At 43.7% G+C, this 27,618-nt stretch overlaps 1 protein-coding gene across 1 annotated transcript in view; it reads right to left on the reverse strand.

The window, feature by feature from the left end:
- INCA1 (inhibitor of CDK, cyclin A1 interacting protein 1) overlaps positions 1–27,618 on the reverse strand; it is a 51,544-nt gene that overhangs the window by 15,015 nt on the left and 8,911 nt on the right. The window contains exons 3-10 of the mRNA XM_069963450.1: positions 23,602–23,729; positions 19,979–20,095; positions 19,847–19,877; positions 17,866–18,056; positions 8,719–8,896; positions 7,011–7,102; positions 6,172–6,322; positions 5,291–5,358 (exon numbers count right to left, since the gene is read on the reverse strand). Coding sequence (XP_069819551.1) covers positions 5,291–5,358; positions 6,172–6,322; positions 7,011–7,102; positions 8,719–8,896; positions 17,866–18,056; positions 19,847–19,877; positions 19,979–20,095; positions 23,602–23,729 — 956 coding nt within the window. The remainder of the gene's footprint in view (positions 1–5,290; positions 5,359–6,171; positions 6,323–7,010; positions 7,103–8,718; positions 8,897–17,865; positions 18,057–19,846; positions 19,878–19,978; positions 20,096–23,601; positions 23,730–27,618) is intronic.

Below are 27,618 nucleotides of genomic sequence, written 5' to 3' on the forward strand. Positions count from 1 at the left end.
TATCTGTCTCCTATCTATCTATCTATCTATCTATCTATCTCCTATCTATCTATCTATCTATCTATCTATCTATCTATCTATCTATCTATCTATCTCCTATATATCTCCTATCTATCTATCTCCTATCTATCTATCTCCTATCTATCTATCTATCTATCTATCTATCTATCTATCTATCTCCTATCTATCTATCTATCTATCTATCTATCTATCTCCTATCTATCTATCTATCTATCTATCTATCTATCTATCTATCTATCTATCTCCTATCTATCTCCTATGTATCTCCTATCTATCTATCTATCTATCTATCTATCTATCTCCTATCTATCTATCTATCTATCTATCTATCTATCTCCTATATATCTCCTATCTATCTATCTATCTATCTATCTATCTATGCAAAAAAGGGGTCCGTGGAGCCTCAGTTACGAGTCTCAAAACACGGGAATAGCCAGATATCCCTCTCTCCAGAGAAGGAAGCCCATTGCCAAGGGGTGCCTCCTAGTGGGGAGAGCACCAAACCACCCTGATACGTGGGAGGCACCCCTTGGCAATGGGCTTCCTTCTCTGGAGAGAGGGATATCTGGCTATTCCCGTGTTTTGAGACTCGTAACTGAGGCTCCACGGACCCCTTTTTTGCATCTATCTATCTATCTATCTCCTATCTATCTATCTATCTATCTATCTATCTATCTATCTCCTATCTATCTATCTATCTATCTATCTATCTATCTATGTATCTCCTATCTATCTATCTATCTATCTATCTATCTATCTATCTCCTATCTATCTATCTATCTCCTATCTATCTATCTATCTATCTATCTATCTATCTATCTATCTCCTATCTATCTATCTATCTCCTATCTATCTATCTATCTATCTATCTATCTATCTATCTCCTATCTATCTATCTATCTATCTATCTATCTATCTCCTATCTATCTCCTATCTATCTATCTATCTATCTATCTATCTATCTATCTATCTATCTATCTATCTATCTCCTATCTATCTCCTATCTATCTATCTATCTATCTATCTCCTATCTATCTATCTATCTATCTCCTATCTATCTATCTATCTATCTCCTATCTATCTATCTATCTATCTCCTATCTATCTATCTATCTATCTATCTATCTATCTCCTATCTATCTATCTATCTATCTATCTATCTATCTATCTCCTATCTATCTATCTATCTATCTATCTATCTCCTATCTATCTATCTATCTATCTATCTATCTATCTATCTCCTATCTATCTATCTATCTCCTATCTATCTATCTATCTATCTATCTCCTATCTATCTATCTATCTATCTATCTATCTATCTATCTATCTATCTATCTCCTATCTATCTATCTATCTATCTATCTATTATCTATCTATCTATCTATCTCCTATCTATCTATCTATCTATGTATCTCCTATCTATCTATCTCCTATCTATCTATCTATCTATCTATCTATCTCCTATCTATCTATCTATCTATCTATCTATCTATCTCCTATCTATCTATCTATCTATCTATCTATCTATCTATCTATCTCCTATCTATCTCCTATCTATCTATCTATCTATCTATCTATCTATCTATCTATCTATCTATCTATCTATCTATGCAGTGGAAGCGAGTGGCACTATGAGTTCCAGCGATGCAGGTGCCTGCTGGCTTGGTCCAGACCACGAACCTTATGGCCCTATTCCACGGAACGATTATCGTTCGTTTTCGGACGATATCGACCGCTACGGACGATAATCGTTCCGTGGAATAGAGTGCAACGATCAGCCGACATCGTTCATGTCGGCTGATCGTTGCAGTCGCTTGTTTTTCAACATATTGAAAAACAAGCGACTGATATAGCAGCGATCTGCTGCCGTCGCTCCGTTGAATAGGAGCATCGGCAGCAGACGCTGCTATATCCTATGGGCTGCCCGGACGATCAGCGATCCCCCGGGCAGCCCCCCCGCAGCTCCCTGCCGCCCCTCCCGCACTCACCCGCTCGCTACCGCCGCGTTGAATAGCGGCGGCAGCGAGCGGGGAACGAGGAGCAAACGAGCGCTAATAGCGCTCGTTTGCTCCTCTAAAACGACCCGGGGAATAGGGCCAATAGTCCAAATAGCAAGTGATGACCAGCGGCACACCAGTTTTGTGGAATCAAACGTGAAGATTTATTGTGGATCAAAACATCTCAACAGGTGCAACACAGTCTAGCACAAGTGCAGGCAGCAGGCTGGTAATATTAAGGCTGGGGAGGGACAAAAACAATGGCCCTTCCCACCCTGGTGTTACCAGGCTGCTGTTGCTTGGTTTTTAACCCAGCTGGTTTTATTATTTATTTATTTTAAAAGCACGCATAGGGTTTCCCCCTATTTTCATAACGGGTGAATACTATTCGCTCATCTCTACTATCTGTCTCCTATCTATCTATCTATCTATCTATCTATCTATCTATCTCCTATCTATCTATCTATCTATCTATCTATCTATCTATCTATCTATCTATCTCCTATATATCTCCTATCTATCTATCTCCTATCTATCTATCTCCTATCTATCTATCTATCTATCTCCTATCTATCTATCTATCTATCTATCTATCTCCTATCTATCTATCTATCTATCTATCTATCTATCTATCTATCTATCTATCTCCTATCTATCTCCTATGTATCTCCTATCTATCTATCTATCTATCTATCTATCTATCTATCTATCTATCTATCTATCTATCTCCTATCTATCTATCTATCTATCTATCTCCTATATATCTCCTATCTATCTATCTATCTATCTATGCAAAAAAGGGGTCCGTGGAGCCTCAGTTACGAGTCTCAAAACACGGGAATAGCCAGATATCCCTCTCTCCAGAGAAGGAAGCCCATTGCCAAGGGGTGCCTCCCACGTATCAGGGTGGTTTGGTGCTCTCCCCACTAGGAGGCACCCCTTGGCAATGGGCTTCCTTCTCTGGAGAGAGGGATATCTGGCTATTCCCGTGTTTTGAGACTCGTAACTGAGGCTCCACGGACCCCTTTTTTGCATCTATCTATCTATCTATCTCCTATCTATCTATCTATCTATCTATCTATCTATCTCCTATCTATCTATCTATCTATCTATCTATCTATCTATGTATCTCCTATCTATCTATCTATCTATCTATCTATCTATCTATCTATCTATCTCCTATCTATCTATCTATCTCCTATCTATCTATCTATCTATCTATCTCCTATCTATCTATCTATCTATCTCCTATCTATCTATCTATCTATCTATCTATCTATCTCCTATCTATCTATCTATCTATCTATCTATCTATCTATCTATCTATCTATCTCCTATCTATCTATCTATCTATCTCCTATCTATCTATCTATCTATCTATCTCCTATCTATCTATCTATCTATCTCCTATCTATCTATCTATCTATCTATCTATCTATCTATCTCCTATCTATCTATCTATCTATCTATCTATCTATCTATCTATCTATCTATCTCCTTCCTATCTATCTATCTATCTATCTATCTATCTATCTATCTATCTCCTATCTATCTATCTATCTATCTATCTATCTCCTATCTATCTATCTATCTATCTCCTATCTATCTATCTATCTCCTATCTATCTATCTATCTATCTCCTATCTATCTATCTATCTATCTATCTATCTATCTCCTATCTATCTATCTATCTATCTATCTATCTATCTATCTATCTATTATCTATCTATCTCCTATCTATCTATCTATCTATGTATCTCCTATCTATCTATCTCCTATCTATCTATCTATCTATCTATCTATCTATCTATCTATCTATCTCCTATCTATCTATCTATCTATCTATCTATCTATCTCCTATCTATCTATCTATCTATCTATCTATCTATCTCCTATCTATCTATCTATCTATCTATCTATCTATCTCCTATCTATCTATCTATCTATCTATCTATCTATCTCCTATCTATCTATCTATCTATCTATCTATCTATGTATCTCCTATCTATCTATCTATCTATCTATCTATCTATCTATCTATGTATCTCCTATCTATCTATCTATCTATCTATCTATCTATCTATCTCCTATCTATCTATCTATCTATCTATCTATCTCCTATCTATCTATCTATCTATCTATCTCCTATCTATCTATCTATCTATCTATCTATCTATCTCCTATCTATCTATCTATCTATCTATCTATCTATCTTCTATCTATCTATCTATCTATCTATCTATCTATCTATCTATCTATCTATCTCCTATCTATCTATCTCCTATCTATCTAGCTATCTCCTATCTATCTATTTATCTATCTCCTATCTATCTATCTATCTCCTATCTATCTATCTATCTATCTATCTATTTACCTTCTATCTATCTATCTATCTATCTCCTATCTATCTATCTATCTATCTATCTATCTATCTATCTATCTATCTATCTATCTCCTATCTATCTCCTATCTATCTATCTATCTATCTATCTATCTATCTATCTATTATCTATCTATCTATCTATCTATCTATCTATCTATCTATCTATTTATCTATCTACATTTTTCTAATAAATCTCCAACACCTCTTCCATTTCTTGGAAATAGCTAACGCTGGTCTTGGTCAGGACTGTTTCTACTGGCATCCACCATTGGGAGACAAGAGTAGTGCTGCTATATATTCACAAATATTCATCTACATATATAGATGAAAGAGAGAGAGAGAGAGAGAGAGAGAGAGAGAAGAAACAACAATGTCTCTTTTCCCCTATACTACTCAGAAGAGGCTGTTGTTTCCGCTCTTGGTCCGGTGATGAGGTGTTACAGCTTGCCTGGCAACAAACGAGACAGAGATCATGTGACCTCTGTCTCAAAAAGGAGGGGGAAGGCAAAGAAGTGGAGACAGAGTGGAGCAGGCAGTGAGGATATTCAGAAGCTTCAGGATGTGAATCAGGATGTTGCAGACACACAGACCAATAAATGGAATAGAAACCTATTACACACCAGCTTAGATTAAGGGTGTGGATTGAACAGGGTTAAATCTTTCTTAATCGGAGTATCCCTTTAAGTAAACGACCATCTGGTGACTTCCTGAATTGTCAGACAAACTATAAGCCCACATATATCTGAGGAACAGGAAGGTGTATGAAGGATTGTAATAAGGTGTGTTATCATGGCGCTCTGTCTGCGGGGGATCGGCCATAAGTCTTCGTCACCCCAAATTATATAATAAACTATGTAAGAGTAAATATAATCATGACACCTGCTGCTCACCGTCCATCACTGCTCCTGTCCGGGGAACAGAAAGATACTTCACTGGAGGATGTCCATGGGTACAGCGCCTGTGTGTGACAGGAAGCAGACAGAAAAGGTTTATTAAGGTCCTTTTACACAGGGCGATTATTGGCAACGAATAGAAACGTACATTTGTCTGATAATCGGCCTGTGTAAAAGTGGCGTTGATCAGCCAATGAGAGGGAAAACAATTCGCATCTTCTGCGCAGCACAAAAAATGTGTAAAACGGGAGTCGTGTGGCCGTCAACAATATAGTTAAATGGCCGCAGGCATAGTTTGTGCAGCCCGGTCACGTGACTAATTATACCCTGTTAAGGCACTGCAAACGAGCGCTGATCAGAAAACTAAACATAAATAAAAGGACCTTTTTACACCCGGAGCGTCCCGGTCACTGATTGGCTGTCACTTTACAGATGGGTGTAGAAGCTTCAGAGACAATTCTGCTCAGCGGGAAACAGTTAGCAGAACACTGGGGAGCGTGGACAGGTAAGTATACATCTTTATTATTTTTTATATACTTTAATCAGACACCGACCACACACCTTCTATTACACAGAGCGGTGCACTATCTGCGGCAGATGATTTTTAGCAACGATCAGCTGACAACCAGCTCTTCGCCTGATCATTGTTTTTTATCACATGGGTCGATATCTGCCCGATTGGCCAGATAACCACCCCATGTAATAGGACCCTAAGATGTGGGCCTCATGTCACAAATTCATTGCATGACTATTGGTGCATTCTCTCATGGTGTTCTCTCATCTGACAACTCAGCAGATCATTGGTATCAGTAACTTGATAATAATTTTATATCACTCATCCACCATAGCATAGTGTAATAATAAAAACCCTTACTCACCCTATCAGGACGGCGAGGTGATGAGAGGCTGAAGAAGGGCTTCTCCTGCTCCTGTTCATTATCATCTATACTGAAGAAAGAGTGCTGTGATTGGTCCATACAGCCTCTATTGCCTTCATGGACATTATACCCCCTGCACTTTATATTCCTCCTGTAAGAGATGAAACCCAGTTGTGGTACCCAGTTTGCTCCATACCAGTGATGGGTGCTGGATTTCCGCCTTTCTCTGTAGTAGTTTCTTGGCTTTCAGGATGGTTTGCGCTGCCGATTTATAAGGTGTGTAGTTGCTGTTGTCAGCCCCATCCTGATGGTCATGCCCGCTGCTCGCGGCTGGTTTGGACATCAGTATAAAGTGTATGGGAGTTTCTCTACCATTAACAGACAGATGATGCCAGTGCAGATGGGGCCCGACCCCTTTGTTCTTGGAGAGACAAGCTTAAGTCAGCGCAGTCTGGTTGGGAGAAGACCCGAGGGATAACTGATCGCAGGAAGATTGTTTGTCTGTCAGTGATTGAAGGTGTATGGTCATGGTAAGCTCCTTTATTATGGCTATTTGTATGGTATGGACAGAGAGTGTGTTCCTTGGCATAACAGGTACTTTATTAGGGAGGACCTGTACCCAACTTCCCCTGATAATGAGATTTTACTGTGAGATCCCTGGGGGCACAGAGATGAGACCCCCCGCTATCTCATACTTGTCCCTGAACCTGTGCATAGGGGACAAGTAATAAATCAGAAACCCCCTTTGAGTCTCTGGGGTGAATATTTTACATTGAGAGGTGCCTATATAACTCAGATGGTGTATAGTAAACTATGGAAATATAAGATCTACTGCTCACAGAAAGCCACTGTCCTCTCCCCGTCCATCACTGGTCCTGTCCAGGAAACAGTTGGATTCTTCTTCCATGAATGTTGTCCACGGGAACTCCATCTGTGAGGCAGAGAGCATGGACAAGTCATTAGTTACATGTAAGGGCCCTCTTACATGGCCCGATACTCTCATTTACAAAGCCATTACAATCAATCGTGGTCGGCGATCAGTGGTTGGTTCTTTATCATAGTGGACCACACATTCCTGTGTACACAGAAAATGTATGGACAAATTATAATAGGACAGGAAACCAATATTGGATAAGGCAGGTCTGACTTCCAGGCCTCCTACCAATCACATGTTTGGGAGGCTCATGTGAGAGTCACATCTTATTCAGTGTAGCAAGTGCCTGTCCTTACATGGACCATAGTGCCTGTCCTTACATGGACCATAGTGCCTGTCCTTACATGGACCATAGTGCCTGTCCTTACATGGACCATAGTGCCTGTCCTTACATGGACCATAGTGGCTGTCCTTACATGGACCATACTGCCTGTACATAGACCATAGTGCCTGTCCTTACATGGACCATAGTGCCTGTACATGGACCATAGTGCCTGTCCTTACATGGACCATAGTGCCTGTACATGGACCATAGTGCCTGTCCTTACATGGACCATACTGCCTGTACATGGACCATAGTGCCTGTCCTTACATGGACCATAGTGCCTGTCCTTACATGGACCATACTGCCTGTACATGGACCATAGTGCCTGTCCTTACATGGACCATAGTGCCTGTACATGGACCATAGTGCCTGTCCTTACATGGACCATACTGCCTGTACATGGACCATAGTGCCTGTCCTTACATGGACCATAGTACTAGTCCTTACATGGACCATACTGCCTGTACATAGACCATAGTGCCTGTCCTTACATGGACCATACTGCCTGTACATGGACCATAGTGCCTGTCCTTACATGGACCATAGTGCCTGTCCTTACATGGACCATAGTGCCTGTCCTTACATGGACCATAGTACTAGTCCTTACATGGACCATAGTGCCTGTCCTTACATGGACCATAGTGCCTGTCCTTACATGGACCATAGTGCCTGTCCTTACATGGACCATAGTGCCTGTCCTTACATGGACCATAGTACTAGTCCTTACATGGACCATAGTGCCTGTCCTTACATGGACCATAGTGCCTGTCCTTACATGGACCATAGTGCCTGTCCTTACATGGACCATAGTGCTAGTCCTTACATGGACCATAGTGCTAGTCCTTACATGGACCATAGTGCCTGTCCTTACATGGACCATAGTGCCTGTCCTTACATGGACCATAGTGCCTGTCCTTACATGGACCATAGTGCTAGTCCTTACATGGACCATAGTGCTAGTCCTTACATGGACCATAGTGCCTGTCCTTACATGGCAGTGCCAGGAGCTGGACTCCCTCAGATCTAACAGTGATGACCTATTGAGAGATCACTTTGTCAGTACGTCTCATAGATTCACTGACCTCTCAATCCTTTCATAAGGAGCAATTACTCACAGGTATCTGACAGGAATTGGGAAGTCTGCCTTTCCTTTGGGACCTGTTCTGTTTATAGTTTGTTCCTGGCTTTGGCTTCAATGATCTGTCAGCTAAATCTGTGTGTGTAATAGGCCCATAGTGTTATCGGTGGTAAGAGTAGCCCATGACTATCCATAACATAATAAACGTACTGTCCCTGGGCTGCGAGGGGGGGAGAGACAGAACATGGGCTTCTCCTGCTCGGTTGTGTCGTCCAGGAAGCTATAGTAAGTGCCTCGTTCTTGGTCAGCCCGGGATACACTACTTTGTACTCCATCTTCTTCCTCCACTTCATAGACCTTATATCCACCCCACTTCATAGTCTTTAACCTGTAAGAGATTAAAGAGTTGTGGTACAGAGGAGCTGTAGGACCTAATACCATCCTATTGTCTCTCTATGCTATGTCCGTTCTGTGTTACCGTCTGTGGTTGTATATTCCTTGTGTGTTATATACGGTATTATATTAATGGAATCCTATTGTCCCTCTATGCTATGTCCGTTCTGTGTTACCGTCTGTGGTTGTATATTCTTTGTGTGTTATATACGGTATTATATTAATGGAATCCTATTGTCCCTCTACGCTATGTCCGTTCTGTGTTACCGTCTGTGGTTGTATATTCTTTGTGAGTTATATACGGTATTATATTAATGGAATCCTATTGTCCCTCTATGCTATGTCCGTTCTGTGTTACCGTCTGTGGTTGTATATTCTTTGTGTGTTATATACGGTATTATATTAATGGAATCCTATTGTCCCTCTACGCTATGTCCGTTCTGTGTTACCGTCTGTGGTTGTATATTCCTTGTGTGTTATATACGGTATTATATTAATGGAATCCTATTGTCTCTCTATGCTATGTCCGTTCTGTGTTACCGTCTGTGGTTGTATATTCCTTGTGTGTTATATACGGTATTATATTAATGGAATCCTATTGTCTCTCTATGCTATGTCCGTTCGGTGTTACCGTCTGTGGTTGTATATTCTTTGTGAGTTATATACGGTATTATATTAATGGAATCCTATTGTCTCTCTATGCTATGTCCGTTCGGTGTTACCGTCTGTGGTTGTATATTCTTTGTGAGTTATATACGGTATTATATTAATGACTGCCTTTATCTAAAATACACTAATGTTCTCTTATTGTGCGTTGTTTTTATGCTGAATACCAGTATTAGACCATGTTCACACACTGTATTTGTTAAAAAAAAAAGAACAGCTGTTGGCAAATAAAATGGCCGTTCTTATCTTAAACTAGTGCACTGAATTAAACTCTATGGGAACAATAGCCGTTGTTCCCACACTGTATTTAACAGCGTTGTTCGCTACGGCCATGGAATTAATTGACATGTTAATTATTTCCAGATGCTAGAGTGTGAACAACAGCCGTTGTTCTGCTCTGTTCCCACAATATATGGCTGTTCTGACGTCCGTACATTGCGTAGAGTTCAATGGTTAATTGGATTGCCGCTACCACCCAAATGTGCCCGCAATCCAAATAACATAAAATGATACTGATATGGCAGTATCGGCAGTGACGCTGCAATGATGAGGCGACCTGAGTCGTCTGTCTCAGGCGGCGCCACCAGCTGTCATCATGGGGGCGGCATATGGCGGATTATAATATGGGCGGTTTGGGTGGCCGCCCGGGGCCCGAGGCTCCGGGGGGCCCATGCCCCGCCGCCCACATTATAATCCGCCACTGATTGTACCATGTACCGGAGACCCCCGTGCCCGGGCAGTATCTGTAATTAGATGCTGGGAGCGGGGGAGACTGTATTCATAAGCGCCGCGGTGTAATGAATCAGCCACGTGGTGCTGTTACTACAGTGCGGCACTTATGAATACAGTCTCCCCCGCTCCCAGCATCTAATTACAGATACTGCCCGGGGCGCCGGGGTCTCCGGTACCGGCATTGCACGTCCGTGATCCGTCAGGAATGCAGCCTTAGTCCCCCGGGTGATGCGCGGCTGCCGGAGGTGTCCCATTCTGTCCCCGGCAGCGCGCGCATCAGAGAGCTCCCTGTGCGCCGGAAGTCACAGCCACAGGGGGGGGAGAGGGGAGAGGGAAGAGGGGGACCATCTATAAGGGGGGGGAGAAAGAGGGGGACCATCTATAAGGGAGAGGGGACCATCTATAAGGGGGGGAAGAGGGGGACCATCTATAAGGGGGGGGGGGAGAGGGGGACCATCTATAAGGGGGGGGGGAGAGGGGGACCATCTATAAGGGGGGGAGAGGGGGACCATCTATAAGGGGGGGGGGGGAGAGGGGGACCATCTATAAGGGGGGGAGAGGGGGACCATCTATAAGGGGGGGGGAAGAGGGGGACCATCTATAAGGGGGGAAGAGGGAAGAGGGGGACCATCTATAAGGGAGAGGGGGAGAGGGGGACCATCTATAAGGGAGGGGGGAGAGGGGGACCATCTATAAGTGAGAGGGGGAGATGGGGACCATCTATAAGGGGGGAAGAGGGAAGAGGGGGACCATCTATAAGGGAGAGGGGGAGAGGGGGACCATCTATAAGGGAGGGGGGAGAGGGGGACCATCTATAAGGGGGGGGGAGATGGGGACCATCTATAAGGGGGGGGAGAGGGGGACCATCTATAAGGGAGGGGGGAGAGGGGGGCCATCTATAAGGGAGAGGGGGACCATCTATAAGGGAGGGGGGAGATGGGGACCATCTATAAGGGGGGGGGAGAGGGGGACCATCTATAAGGGAGGGGGAGAGGGAAGAGGGGGACCATCTATAAGGGGGGGGAGAGGGGGACCATCTATAAGGGAGGGGGGAGAGGGGGACCATCTATAAGGGAGGGGGGGAAGAGGGGGACCATCTATAAGGGAGGGGGGGAAGAGGGGGACCATCTATAAGGGGGGAGGAGAGGGGGACCATCTATAAGGGAGGGGGGGAAGAGGGGGACCATCTATAAGGGAGGGGGGGAAGAGGGGGACCATCTATAAGGGGGGGAGAGGGGGACCATCTATAAGGGAGGGGGGAGAGGGGGACCATCTATAAGGGAGGGGGGAGATGGGGACCATCTATAAGGGGGGGGAGGAGGGGGACCATCTATAAGGGGGGGAGAGGGGGACCATCTATAAGGGGGGGAGAGGGGGACCATCTATAAGGGGGGGGGAGAGGGGGACCATCTATAGGGGGGGAGAGGGGGACCATCTATAAGGGAGGGGGGAGAGGGGGACCATCTATAAGGGAGGGGGGAGAGGGGGACCATCTATAAGGGAGGGGGACCATCTATAAGGGGGGAAGAGGGGGACCATCTATAAGGGAGGGGGGAGAGGGGGACCATCTATAAGGGAGGGGGACCATCTATAAGGGGGGAAGAGGGGGACCATATAAGGGAGGGGGACCATCTATAAGGGGGGAAGAGGGGGACCATCTATAAGGGAGGGGGGAGAGGGGGACCATCTATAAGGGAGAGGGGGACCATCTATAAGGGAGGGGGGAGAGGGGGACCGTCTATAAGGGAGGGGGGAGAGGGGGACCATCTATAAGGGAGGGGGAGAGGGGGACCATCTATAAGGGAGGGGGAAAGGGGGACCATCTATAAGGGGGGGGGGAGAGGGGGACCATCTATAAGGGGGGGAAGAGGGGGACCATCTATAAGGGGGGGAAGAGGGGGACCATCTATAAGGGAGGGGAGAGGGGGACCATCTATAAGGGAGGGGAGAGGGGGACCATCTATAAGGGGGGGGGGAGGGGGACCATCTATAAGGGGGGGGAGAGGGGGGCCATCTATAAAGGGAGAGGGGACCATCTATAAGGGGGGAAGAGGGGGACCATCTCCTAAAAGATCAGCACCCTCCTTTCCTGACATCCTCTGTGCTGCTGGGACTTCTCCTATAGGATTAGCACCCTCCTCTCCTGACATCCTCTGTGCTGCTGGGACCTCTCCTATAGGATTAGCACCCTCCTCTCCTGACATCCTCTGTGCTGCTGGGACCTCTCCTATAGGATTAGCACCCTCCTCTCCTGACCTCCTCTGTGCTGCTGTGACCTCCCCTATAAGATCAGCCCCCTCCTCTCCTGACATCCTCTGTGCAGCAAGGGACTAAACATTATGTTTACTGGGGACAGCATTGGGGGGGGGGGGGCAGTATTGGATTATAATGTGGGCGGATTGACGGGGGGGGGGGGGGCCTCATCCTATAGTTCACCTCGGGCAGCAGAGAGGCTAGAATCACCCCTGAGAGCCTGTTTATGGTCTCATTTCCCAGCTAGAGTAGGTAACTAGTCTTTGCACAGGGTCACATCGGTGTCTCCCCCGGCCCGCCATCAGGCTGAAGAATTACCACACATCCCTACAGGACAACGTCTTAGGTTTTCCTCTATTCACAGATCTCTCTACAAGGTTGAACTTGTTCTGAAACATACCACCATAATGGAACCTGTTCCTTCCGTGTCCAGGTGACAGGAGACATACATCATCCTCATACCAAGATGCCAGGAGACTCCACACAAGGTGATTACTGCATTCCAGAGCTCCGAGAAGATCTCATTTGATTTACTTCCTGCCGCATCTCAAATACCACTATGTAGAATGACAGGAATGTTCCAGGTGTGATGGCCGAGTGATGGACGGACGAGAGGCGCCACCTGTACAGGAATGTTCCAGGTGTGACGGCCAAATGATGGACGGGGGAGATAGCCGTCACCTGTACAGAAACATTCCAGGTGTGACAGACGAGTGATGGACGGAGGAGAGAGACACTAAGATGTCTTCTTATAAAGACCTAGTAAGATGTTTTCCCAAAAGGATCAGTAAGATGACTTCCCATAAGGAAACAGTAAGATGTCTTCCCATAGGGACCAGTAAGATGACTTCCCATAAGGAAACAGTAAGATGACTTTCCATAAGGACCAGTAAGATGTCATCCCATAAGGACCAGTAAGATGTCTTCCTATAAGGATCAGTAAGATGTCTTCCCATAAGGAACCAGTAAGATGTCTTCCCATAAGGATCAGTAAGATGTCTTTCCATAAGGACCAGTAAGATGACTTCCCATAGGGACCAGTAAGATGACTTCCCATAAGGACCAGTAAGATGACTTCCCATAAGGACCAGTAAGATGACTTCCCATAAGGACCAGTAAGATGTCATCCCATAAGGACCAGTAAGATGTCTTCCTATAAGGATCAGTAAGATGTCTTCCCATAGGGACCAGTAAGATGTCTTCCCATAGGGACCAGTAAGATGACTTTCCATAAGGACCAGTAAGATGACTTCCCATAGGGACCAGTAAGATGACTTCCCATAAGGACCAGTAAGATGACTTCCCATAAGGACCAGTAAGATGACTTCCCATAAGGACCAGTAAGATGCCTTCCCATAAGGACCAGTAAGATGACTTCCCATAAGGAAACAGTAAGATGACTTCCCATAAGGAAACAGTAAGATGTCTTTCCATAAGGACCAGTAAGATGTCATCCCATAAGGACCAGTAAGATGTCTTCCCATAAGGACCAGTAAGATGCCTTCCCATAAGGAACCAGTAAAATGCCTTCTTATAAGGAACCAGTAAGATGCCTTCCCATAAGGAACCAGTAAGATGCCTTCCCATAAGGAACCAGTAAGATGTCTTCCCATAAGGACCAGTAAGATGCCTTCCCATAAGGACCAGTAAGATGGCTGCCCATACGGAACCAGTAAGATGTCTTCCCATAAGGAACCAGTAAGATGTCTTCCCATAAGGAACCAGTAAGATGACTTCCCATAAGGACCAGTAAGATGCCTTCCCATACAGAACCAGTAAGATGACTTCTTATGAAGAAGTGGGAACAAGATGAAGGGAGATTACTGCAGGAATCAGGATTACGATGAAGACCGGAGCTGTAGAACTAGAAATGTAGAGGAAGGACGCAAGCCGTGCCGGATCACACTATACATATACACTACTCAGCAGTGCCAAATCACACTAGACATAGATACTACTCAGCAGTGCCGGATCTGTCACACTATACATATACACTACTCAGCAGTGTCGGATCTGCCACACTATACATATACACTACTCAGCAGTGCCAGATCACACTGTACATATACACTACTCAGCAGTGCCAGATCACACTGTACATATACACTACTCAGCAGTGCCCGATCTGTAACACTATACATATACACTACTCAGCAGTGCCAGATCACACTGTACATATACACTACTCAGCAGTGCCGGATCACACTATACATATACACTACTCAGCAGTGCCGGATCACACTATACATATACACTACTCAGCAGTGCCAAATCTGTCACACTATACATATACACTACTCAGCAGTGCCGGATCACACTATACATATACACTACTCAGCAGTGCCAGATCACACTATACATATACACTACTCAGCAGTTTAGGATCACACTATACATATACACTACTCAGCAGTGCCAAATCACACTGTACATATACACTACTCAGCAGTGCCGGATCACACTATACATATACACTACTCAGCAGTGCCGGATCACACTATACATATACACTACTCAGCAGTGCCAAATCACACTGTACATATACACTACTCAGCAGTGCCGGATCACACTATACATATACACTACTCAGCAGTGCCGGATCACACTATACATATACACTACTCAGCAGTGCCGGATCACACTATACATATATACTACTCAGCAGTGCCAGATCACACTGTACATATACACTACTCAGCAGTTTAGGATCACACTATACATATACACTACTCAGCAGTGCCGGATCAAACTATACATATACACTACTCAGCAGTGCCGGATCACACTATACATATACACTACTCAGCAGTGCCGGATCACACTATACATATACACTACTCAGCAGTGCCAAATCACACTGTACATATACACTACTCAGCAGTGCCGGATCACACTATACATATACACTACTCAGCAGTGCCGGATCACACTATACATATACACTACTCAGCAGTGCCGGATCTGTCACACTATACATATATACTACTCAGCAGTGCCGGATCACACTGTACATATACACTACTCAGCAGTGCCGGATCACACTATACATATATACTACTCAGCAGTGCCGGATCACACTGTACATATACACTACTCAGCAGTGCCAGATCACACTACACATATACACTACTCAGCAGTGCCGGATCACACTATACATATACACTACTCAGCAGTGCCAAATCACACTGTACATATACACTACTCAGCAGTGCCGGATCACACTACACATATACACTACTCAGGAGCCTACGGCATTTCATTCATTATGAGTCACTTCCTTTATGGGACATTTGTCTTATTATCAATCAACCTTTATCTCACATGGCACAGAGATGGCAGAACAGTGATCACCTGAAAGAACAAAACAGGGGGCTCTACCTAAATAATTAAGGGACGGGGTGCCACTAAATGCCTAGATTATAACCATAATAAACCAAAAGAAGCAAAGACTAGACATCAATCAACAGTGCACTCCACTTGCTAATTATGAAAAAATACAAACATGTTTTATTTTATTATATTAAAGATCACACAGAACACTACAAAACACAGTTAAAAACAATTAAAAATTCCAATCAGGAATGGTCAACCCAAACAAAAATAATTATCAATGGGTATGTGACCTACAGGGGGTTACAGGCAAATAATATTGCTACCATGACCCAAAATAAGGATATGTAAAAAAATGTATGATAATTAATTGCCCAGGCACAGCATGCAACTAAAACAAATGACTGGAAACACCAATATCATACAGTGGAAAGATGGAGATAATCTGTATCAAGTGAATAGTATATCCAAATAATTCAGGTATAAATTATTGTCTTATAAACCCCACAGATACACAAAAAGAAAATAAAAAAAAAAAACATAAAAATATATATATATCACAATATCTGAAGAAGATGAGAAAGAGAACTGCACAAAGAAAAAAAACATATCAATCATATCACCCAATCAAAGAAGTGGTGAGCGATGCCTGGGTTGAAAAAAGGGGTCATGGGGCGAACACCCCTGAGAGAAAGGCTCTGAGAGGAACAGTGATCACCTGACAGACACAGAGCTGCTTGTGATGTCATAGTGTCCTGTGCTGCTTGTGATGTCATAGTGTCCTGTGCTGCTTGTGATGTCACGGTGTCCTGTGCTGCTTGTGATGTCCTGGGCTGCTTGTGATGTCATACTGGCCTGTGCTGCTTGTGATGTCATACTGGCCTGTGTTGTTTGTGATGTCATAGTGTCCTGTGCTGCTTGTGATGTCACGGTGTCCTGTGCTGCTTGTGATGTCACGGTGTCCTGTGCTGCTTGTGATGTCATGGTGTCCTGTGCTGCTTGTGATGTCATGGTGTCCTGTGATGCTTGTGATGTCATGGTGTCCTGTGCTGCTTGTGATGTCACGGTGTCCTGTGCTGCTTGTGATGTCATACTGGCCTGTTCTGCTTGGGATGTCATACTGTCCTATGCTGTTTGTGATGTCATGGTGTCTTGTGCTGCTTGTGATGTCATACTGTCCTGTGCTGCTTGTGATGTCATGGTCGAGCATTCGTGTGTTGTAAATTGGGAGAGAGGAGGTGAGCCGCTGCCAGACAGCTCTGGACGTGTCTTATCCCCCAGAATACAAATGGGCTGAGCAGTTGAAGTCCTTTTCTCCCTTGACATGATGTTTTAGGGAGGAGAGCCAGGAGGCCACCCCTCAGCGGCTTCAGGCGACTTTTCACTACTGTGTATGGGCTTCTTAAAGGGTTTATGTGCTCCACTAATGGGAAACTAGTAAACTCACAGATGACTTCCGATGTTCCGAAGATGTAAGGCCATGCTAAGAATTCACAAGCGGGGGATGGGCAGCGATGATTTATTATCTGGAATTAAGCACTTAGAGGTAATGCAGGTAATGAACTGCAGTAATGATCAGTGAGATGAAGACATTTCATTTGTATTTCCTGATTAAGTTCTGAGACTGGGACGTTAGATGTAATAAATCACTGGTAACGCTGGAGTCAGCACAGCCGCACACCATCCAAGGACAAGCGAGGCCGACCCCCTCCCCAGATCAATATGAGATGTGCTGTATAGAGCTGAGCAGGAGTGATGACCCCAAAGGAGACACAATCCATATCATGGCTAATGTATGGATCCACAGAGCAGTGAAAGACACTGGGGAAGATGGAGAAATATTGTACGACCCCTGTCTGGGCTACAGGCAGAACAAGGGACAATAACATTACTCTCAGTGACCTCTCAGGGTGTCATGTCTGTGGGTGTAATGGGCATTAACCTAAAGAACAATGCCAGATGACTACACGATCTACCACTGACTGGTCAATGCTGCTCTGCTTCTTCCACAGCTCCTCTATGTGGTTCTCCACAGACGTGAAACGTCTATCAGCCAAAGACGTCTTCTTTTTCTTCCTTCTAAACAGTTCAGATGGAGGCGGTAGTGTCTCCAGGAGTGGCGGTGGTGCCTTGTCCAATTTACCATCTGTCACCCTTGTTTGGTAACTGGACACCTTAAAGAGTCCGACAAAGACAACAAGAACAATGAGTAGATATGGGCAAACACAGGTTTACATCCCATCTGTTACTATTAGAGCTGGGAATATTTCTCCATTACTGTCATGTTGTGAAATTAATAGTTAGACTGAGACTGGAGAGATCCCAGACCCCAATGGATAAGGAGTCCTCTCCGGATATCAGAGGCTACATATAGGCTATATAGGTGGTCTGTGTGGAGTGGATGGGATGGGCACGCCTATTGGGGTCTATGTACATAAAGTGCCCCCATAATGAGGAGTGTAGGACTCTAACCCCCCACAGAAAGAAGGCATATTTATAACACACATACAAGACCTGTTTTCTCCTATTTTATTTTGTTTGACCACACACCTTCAATAACTGACAGACGATCAATCGTTATATCTCCACCTGTTCTCCCCACACTTGGGAATGGCTGGCATGGCCGAGTTTTCCTGTTTTTTCCTATGGGGAGGGGTAATCTGCAGTAAGAATGCTCCCATTGCGGCTTATTTCTCTCTGAACAAAGGGGTCGGCTGTGATTTTCCATCCCGCCCAGCCCTTATCACCACTGACATAATTTGTCGGGGAATGTTCGGGATAGCCCCACACACCTTAGCCGAATCCGCGGTAACTACAATGGGTAGCACCAATACTAACTGTAGAAGCAAAATAGCTTGACAGGGTTTTTCATTACATGGACTTGGTTTGTGTTCATTGATATTCCTACTATAAGGGTGCAAACCCCCACACCGTATACGCAGCAGATTTGGTGGTGCAGATTTGATGCTGTGTTCAGTTATTTAGATCTAATCTGCTGCGTATCGCAGCAGTAAATACGCAGCGTATATGCCGTGTGTGTTTGTACCCTTAGGGTATATGCACACAGAGTAAATGTGGCAGATAACTCCGCTGGGAATCCGTTGTTCGGGGACGAGCAGCAGAATCTGTTTGTAGTCACCCTTTGAGCACAAAAGACGGTCATCTACCAAATCCTTAAGGCCTCATACACACGTTTGCAAAATTTGTCCGGAATTGTGGATTCCACTGTTTTCTATGTGACTATTCACACATCCGCAAAAATGTCCTAGTGTGGAACGTAATAGCGGCACAGACACACCAATAGAAGTCTATGGGACACTCACAAAAAATGTGGATCCACAAGAATATAGTGAGGTGTGAATGAAGCTTCAGGCCTTATGCACACACTGGTGTAAAGTAGAACTTGCCCAGTCGCCCCTAGCAACCAATCAGATTCCACCTTTTGGTTGCTAGGGGCGACTGGGCCAATTCTACCTTACACCATTCTGATAAATCTCCCCCTTAGTGTTTTCTTCTGGCCCGTTTATTCTTTCCGCTATGAACATTTGCAATCGGCTAAAACAAATACGCATTGTACATCCATAGTGCATCTGCAATCTGCATATTTTTTTATCAGGTTAAAAAAAAGATGCAACCAGTTTGCCCATTGCAGAATTGCATTTTTTGCAGACGATACGGATACCAAAAGGTTACAATCTGTACAAAATAGCGGATCCTATTGATTTCTATCGGTGAATCCATAAAAAAAGAAAAAAAACGGGTCCCCACTAGGACATGTTGTTTTTGCAGATGAGATTGCGTAATGTAATGTAACCTCCTGCTGGTCCTGCTCGGGTTCTTGCTCATCTCTTGAGGATACTCGGAGCAGGACCTTCCTACTCCCACCAATCCCTGGCTGCAGTAACATAAACCCCTGGATTACACCATTCAGCACTGTCCAGTACTCGCTGTATAAGAGACTTACCCAGCCAGGGACTCCAGCAGCGTGACTGGCACTACGAATAGAAGAATGAGGAGGTAAGGAGGTGACAGACAGGATAGTGTTGGAGAGAAGGCCGACCAGACTACAATAGCCAGATGACAGGCAGTCACTTACCTGGGTTGTCTCACAAGCCGATCAAAGAACTCAGGACCGTAGCGCTTCTCTGGGTTGATCAATGGTGAATGAGCGTAGATGGGTTCAGGGACATGACGTGTGGCCACCCGGGAACGTCTGTGGTGGCATAAAACAACGATAGTGGTGCGACATGGTACGGGGTAGGTATCGCATCTTGTCAGGTGACATCTGCTCCTCTCTCTTTAAAGGGACTGTATCACTTGAATGAAATTCTGACATGAGTATGATGATGAGCGCTGTAGACTCTGAGATTTATCAGTGCATATTATTTACAGGTATATAGGATGGGGGTCATATATGGGTATATAGGATGAGGGTCATATATGGGTATATAGGATGAGGGTCATATATGGGTATATAGGATGGGGGTCATATATGGGTATATAGGATGAGGGCCATATATGGGTATATAGGATGGGGGTCATATATGGGTATATAGGATGGGGGTCATATATGGGTATATAGGATGGGGGTCATATGTGGGTATATAGGATGGGGGTCATATGTGGGTATATAGGATGGGGGTCATATATGGGTATATAGGATGGGGCTCATATATGGGTATATAGGATGGGGCTCATATATGGGTATATAGGATGGGGCTCATATATGGGTATATAGGATGGGGGTCATATATGGGTATATAGGATGACGGCCATATATGGGTATATAGGATGAGGGTCATATATGGGTATATAGGATGGGGGTCATATATGGGTATATAGGATGGGGGTCATATGTGGGTATATAGGATGGGGGTCATATGTGGGTATATAGGATGGGGGTCATATATGGGTATATAGGATGAGGGCCATATATGGGTATATAGGATGGGGGTCATATATGGGTATATAGGATGACGGCCATATATGGGTATATAGGATGAGGGTCATATATGGGTATATAGGATGGGGGTCATATATGGGTATATAGGATGGGGGTCATATATGGGTATATAGGATGGGGGTCATATGTGGGTATATAGGATGGGGGTCATATATGGGTATATAGGATGAGGGCCATATATGGGTATATAGGATGGGGGTCATATATGGGTATATAGGATGGGGCTCATATATGGCTATATAGGATGGGGGTCATATATGGGTATATAGGATGAGGGCCATATATGGGTATATAGGATGAGGGTCATATATGGGTATATAGGATAGGGGTCATATATGGGTATATAGGATGAGGGCCATATATGGGTATATAGGATGGGGGTCATATGTGGGTATATAGGATGACGGCCATATATGGGTATATAGGATGAGGGCCATATATGGGTATATAGGATGAGGGTCATATATGGGTATATAGGATAGGGGTCATATATGGGTATATAGGATGAGGGCCATATATGGGTATATAGGATGGGGGTCATATGTGGGTATATAGGATGGGGGCCATATATGGGTATACAGGATGAGGGCCATATATGGGTATATAGGATGAGGGCCATATATGGGTATATAGGATGACGGCCATATATGGGTATATAGGATGAGGGCCATATATGGGTATATAGGATGGGGGTCATATGTGGGTATATAGGATGGGGGCCATATATGGGTATATAGGATGGGGGTCATATATGGGTATATAGGATAGGGGTCATATATGGGTATATAGGATGGGGGTCATATATGGGTATACAGGATGAGGGCCATATATGGGTATATAGGATGAGGGCCATATATAGGTATATAGGATAGGGGTCATATATGGGTATATAGGATGAGGGTCATATATGGGTATATAGGATGAGGGCCATATATGGGTATATAGGATGAGGGTCATATATGGGTATATAGGATGAGGGTCATATATGGGTATATAGGATGGGGGTCATATATGGGTATATAGGATGGGGGTCATATATGGGTATATAGGATGAGGGACATATATGGGTATATAGGATGGGGGTCATATATGGGTATATAGGATGAGGGCCATATATGGGTATATAGGATGGGGGTCATATATGGGTATATAGGATGGGGGTCATATATGGGTATATAGCATGAGGGCCATATATGGGTATATAGGATGAGGGCCATATATGGGTATATAGGATGAGGGTCATATATGGGTATATAGGATGAGGGCCATATATGGGTATATAGGATGGGGGTCATATATGGGTATATAGGATGGGGGTCATATATGGGTATATAGGATGAGGGCCATATATGGGTATATAGGATGAGGGTCATATATAGGTATATAGGATGGGGGTCATATATGGGTATATAGGATGAGGGTCATATATGGGTATATAGGATAAGGGTCATATATGGGTATATAGGATGGGGGTCATAAATGGGTATATAGGATGGGGGTCATATATGGGTATATAGGATGAGGGCCATATATGGGTATATAGGATGAGGGCCATATATGGGTATATAGGATGAGGGCCATATATGGGTATATAGGATGAGAGTCATATATGAGTATATAGGATGGGGGTCATAGCAAAGAGGTAGGACCCAGGATTATGATTCTATCCGAGGACATAAAGTGTCAGATTTTCCTGATCACAGCTCTGAATGAAATTGTATCATATACCTGGATATATAACCCCCATCCACTATACTTGTAAAGAATATTCATTATATACACAGGTATACTGTATATGCTGTTTTTTATATACAGCTACATAATGGGTATGATATACAGGCGCTCAAAAGTTTACATACCCCAGCAGAATTTTTACTTTCTTGTCACTTTTTTCCAGAGAATATGAATGATAAGACAGAAACTCTGCCCCCCCCCCCCCCTCATGGTCAGTGGTTGGGTGACGCCATTTATTGTCACACTACCGTGTTTTCTCACGGTGTGGTGTTGTCATCTGGCACTGTTTGTTGTGCAGTCCTCGGCCAGTGATGTCGTGACACCAGTGCTAGTCCAGCACACAGGTGTGATGTTGGTACCTGTTTTACATCTGGCCGGTGTGTACTGTTCCCCAATGGTCGGTGACCTGCCGGGCTGTGATGGGTGCCTTGGGCTCCTGTGGAAAATGATCCACCCGGATTATCGGTACCGCCACCCACAATAAGGGGAAAATTACCCAAGGGGTGTAGGGGATATGTATAGGTGCTGGTGTAATAATGACTCAGTCTTAGTAAAATAAATGTAACAGCTTTACTGTACAGTAGATGTAGAGGTAGATGTAGCGGGACTTGTAGATTTTAGAGTTGAGCAGTGAAGAGGAGATCAGTTTGCTGAGGGGGTCCCAATCCAAGGTAGTTGTGTGCTCTGCCGGAACTTTTAGAGATAAGAATACTTGTGCCCGTGTTTTGACTGTAGTCTGACCACCTTCAGCCCTACAGTGACAGGGGACCCGTCCTACTAGGGTGACACAAGCCCCAGTTGTGGGTTACCTGGGCGAAGCTAAGTGTCTGAGGGCAACCTCTGTTACAGTTGCTTTGCTCTATTTGGGTCGGTTCCTCTGTAGCTAGGATACTGCCCTGCACTGTGTAGAGTGTTTCTCAGCGTGGACTGGGATTGATCCCTGACTTGTCCTCCTTGTAGCATCTAAAACTGCATAGTAAGGATAGTTACACTAAAGTGGAGTATCTCTAGTTGCTCCATACACGTGGGTCTCTGACTCTCCAACACAGCTGGACTGGACTATTCTGCGTGTCTTCCTCCCACGAGAGGGTAACTGAGCTATACTTCCTTCCACCAAGTGACTACTTCCGACAGGGGTGTGTATGGAGCCCTGTGAGTGGAGGAGAAGAATGCGTGTAAGAAGAGAAAGAAAGGGATAGGTTAGACAGAAAGAGTACCTCCATTGGAGAACAAAATACATAATATAGAAGGTACAGTAACCCTTTGGTAACTACAGCTGTACAGTAAATAAAAGCTTTCATACAAAATACTGACATTTAGTGGTAAAACTAATAAATATCTTTATCACCACCTGCCTTTGAGAAAGATGGCTTTTGCGACAGGTGTACAAAAAGAAACACCCGTGGTTGAACACCATGATTTTATATCATAATGACAACCAAAAACATCCAAATGACCCTGATCCCCATCCCCCAGTTCTTAATATTCTTAAAAAATTCAGCCACAACGACCAGGAAAATTGTTTGGGATGCGAAGAAAAACCCACAAATACCGTATTTTCCAGCGTATAAGGCGACTGGTCGTATAAGACGACCCCTGACTTTTAAAGAGATTGTCAGGGGTTCGCCTTATACGCTGGGAAATGTCCTGCTGAGGTCAGGCAGGGGTTAACTGCAGCTAAATTAATAAAACAACAAACAGTTAACGCACGTGGGCCCGTTCCCGACCTCAGCGCGTCCTCTTCTCCGCTCCCAGCGCAGCCAGTGTCTCCGATTAGACGCTCAGCTGCTCGGGAGAGCTTCGGAAGAATGACACAGGCATTGGGAGACTCCGGAAGTACCCAAAGCCGCTGTTATTCTGCCGAGCTTCGGGCATCCCCGACGCAGTCAGTGTACGTCACACTGGCTGCCCCTGGAACAGGAGCGGAGAAGAAGAAGCACAGAGGCCAGGAACGGGCCCAGGTGAGTTAACTGTTTTTTTTTTGTTTTTTTTAAATGGTCGCCCCATACGGTGAGGATGCGGGCCATATTTGAGCCCCCCCACCGTATGGGGCAACCATACCCGGCGTATAAGATGACCCCTGACTTCTGACAAGATTTTTCGGGGTTAAAAAGCCGTCTTATATGCCGTAAAATACGGTAACATCAGCTGAAATCCAGGGCTCTGGAAACTACCAGGGCAGCTGCTTCAGGATGCACAATAAGAAGGCAAAGAAGGAAAATGGGCAGCATGGTGGAGTGACCAGAAGAAGCCATTACTGTGCAAATACCACAAGGTATCCATAACAGAGACAAGCTGCAAAACTTCTGGAACAAGGTTATTTGGAGTGATGAGACCAAAATCCAACTTTTTGACCACAACTTCGTCAAAGATGAAGGAAAGATGAATGCAGCTGGTTATCAGCAAATAATGGAGGCAAATGTGCACTCATCAGCCCGGAAGCTGCACATGGGACGTACTGGGATGTTTCAACATGACAATGATCCAAAACACAAGGACAAGTCGACCTGTCATTGGCTACAGCAGAAGAAAGTGAAGGTTCTGGAGCGGCCATCTCAGTCTCCTGACCTCAGTATCATTGAGCCTCTCTGGGGAGATTTTTTGTGTTATCATTCATATATATATTCAAAAAAGCACAAAAAAGCAAAAATTCTTCCGGAGTATGTAAACTTCTGAGCACAACTGTATGATGGGAACAGGGCCGGCGTCAGCACCCGGCTAAGTAGGGCAAATGCCGGGGCCCCCAGCTCCTCTAGGGGCCCACTCCCGTTTGTTACTACATTTTTTTTGTTAGTAAAAAAGAAAAAAAAGTGTAGTAACAAAGGGGACTGGGCCCCTAGAGGCCGCATGTGACAGTTAGGGGCCCGCCGATCCATACTGGGGCCCCCGAGCACCTGTCTTCCATCACAAATCTTCCCTACAGCCGAGTAGGAAAGAGGACCTGTGAGTCTGAAGGACCTTTGATGATGTCACGGGTCATGTGATCGGACACATGACCTGAGGGCAGCAGGTAGGCTCTGCAAACTAAGTGTCCTGTATGTGCTGGTTCTTCTACTTGTTTTGTGTATAGAGGTCCTGCTGTAATATATCTATATCTATTACAGCAGGATATATATATATATTACAGCAGGACCTCTATACACAAAACAGATAGATAGATAGATAGATAGATAGATAGATAGATAGATAGATACAGATATCTAGTTATCTCCTATCTATCTATCTATCTATCTCCTATCTAGTTATCTCCTATCTATCTATCTATCTATCTCCTATCTATCTATCTATCTATCTATCTATCTATCTATCTATCTATCTATCTATCTATCTCCTATCTATCTCCTATCTATCTATCTCCTATCTATCTATCTCCTATCTATCTCCTATCTATCTATCTATCTATCTATCTATCTCCTATCTATCTATCTATCTATCTCCTATCTATCTATCTATCTATCTATCTATCTATCTATCTATCTCCTATCTATCTATCTATCTATCTATCTATCTATCTCCTATCTATCTATCTATCTATCTATCTATCTATCTATCTATCTCCTATCTATCTATCTATCTATCTATCTATCTATCTATCTCCTATCTATCTATCTCCTATCTATCTATCTATCTATCTATCTATCTATCTATCTATCTATCTATCTCCTATCTATCTATCTCCTATCTATCTATCTATCTATCTATCTATCTCCTATCTATCTATCTATCTATCTATCTATCTATCTATCTATCTCCTATCTATCTATCTATCTCCTATCTATCTATCTATCTATCTATCTATTTCCTATCTATCTATCTATCTATCTATCTATCTATCTATCTATCTATCTATCTATCTCCTATCTATCTATCTATCTATCTATTTCCTATCTATCTCCTATCTATCTATCTCCTATCTATCTATCTATCTATCTATCTATCTATCTATCTATCTATCTATATCCTATCTATCTATCTATCTATCTATCTATCTATCTATCTATCTCCTATCTATCTCCTATCTATCTCCTATCTATCTATCTATCTCCTATCTATCTCCTATCTATCTATCTCCTATCTATCTATCTATCTATCTATCTCCTATCTATCTATCTATCTATCTATCTATCTATCTATCTATTTCCCTATCTCCTATCTATCATATGAACATGGTGAGACCTCTAGTTCTCCTATATTCAGGCCCTGCAGTGATATACAGTGTGTGTGTGTGTGTATATATATATATATATATATATATATATATACACACACACACACTGTATATCACTGCAGGGCCTGAATATAGGAGAACTAGAGGTCTCACCATGTTCATATTATAAATAAATATATATATATATATATATATATATATATATATATATATATATATATATATATAATGCTGGTGCTGCTAGTTCTCTAGTATACAGCTCCTGCTCTGTGTGTGTGTATGTATATACACACACACACACACACAGAAGGAGCTGTATACTAGAGAACTAGCAGCACCAGCATGATATATATATATAATCCTGTGACTGGGTCTGACTCCTCCAGAGTCCTGACTACTGCAGAGATCAGGAGATACAGGAGGAGAAAGATATGCAGCAGCCACATGTTTCTTCTGCTGCAAATCTTTCCTCGCCTGTCTCTCCATGATTTGCTCCTCAAAGGGGCCCGCCGAGGCTCTGTCGCCCAAGGGCCCACAAAAAGCTGGAGCCGGCCCTGGATGGGAATTATATAAAGGTATATGTGATGGGGGTTATATACAGGTATATATGATGCTTCTTCTATACAGCTACATGATGAGGTTATATACTGGGAAATGAAGGACGTTGTATACAGGTATATATGATGCTTGTCATATACAACTACATGATGGGAGTTGTATATACTTATAAATAATGTTTTTTATTTACAGCTACATGATGGTGCTATATACAGGTATATATGATGAGAGTTATATACAGGTACACTACCGTTCAAAAGTTTGGGGTCACATTGAAATGTCCTTATTTTTGAAGGAAAAGCACTGTACTTTT

The sequence above is a fragment of the Dendropsophus ebraccatus genome, chromosome 1, assembly GCF_027789765.1.
Source record: "Dendropsophus ebraccatus isolate aDenEbr1 chromosome 1, aDenEbr1.pat, whole genome shotgun sequence".
Lineage (NCBI taxonomy): Eukaryota > Metazoa > Chordata > Amphibia > Anura > Hylidae > Dendropsophus > Dendropsophus ebraccatus.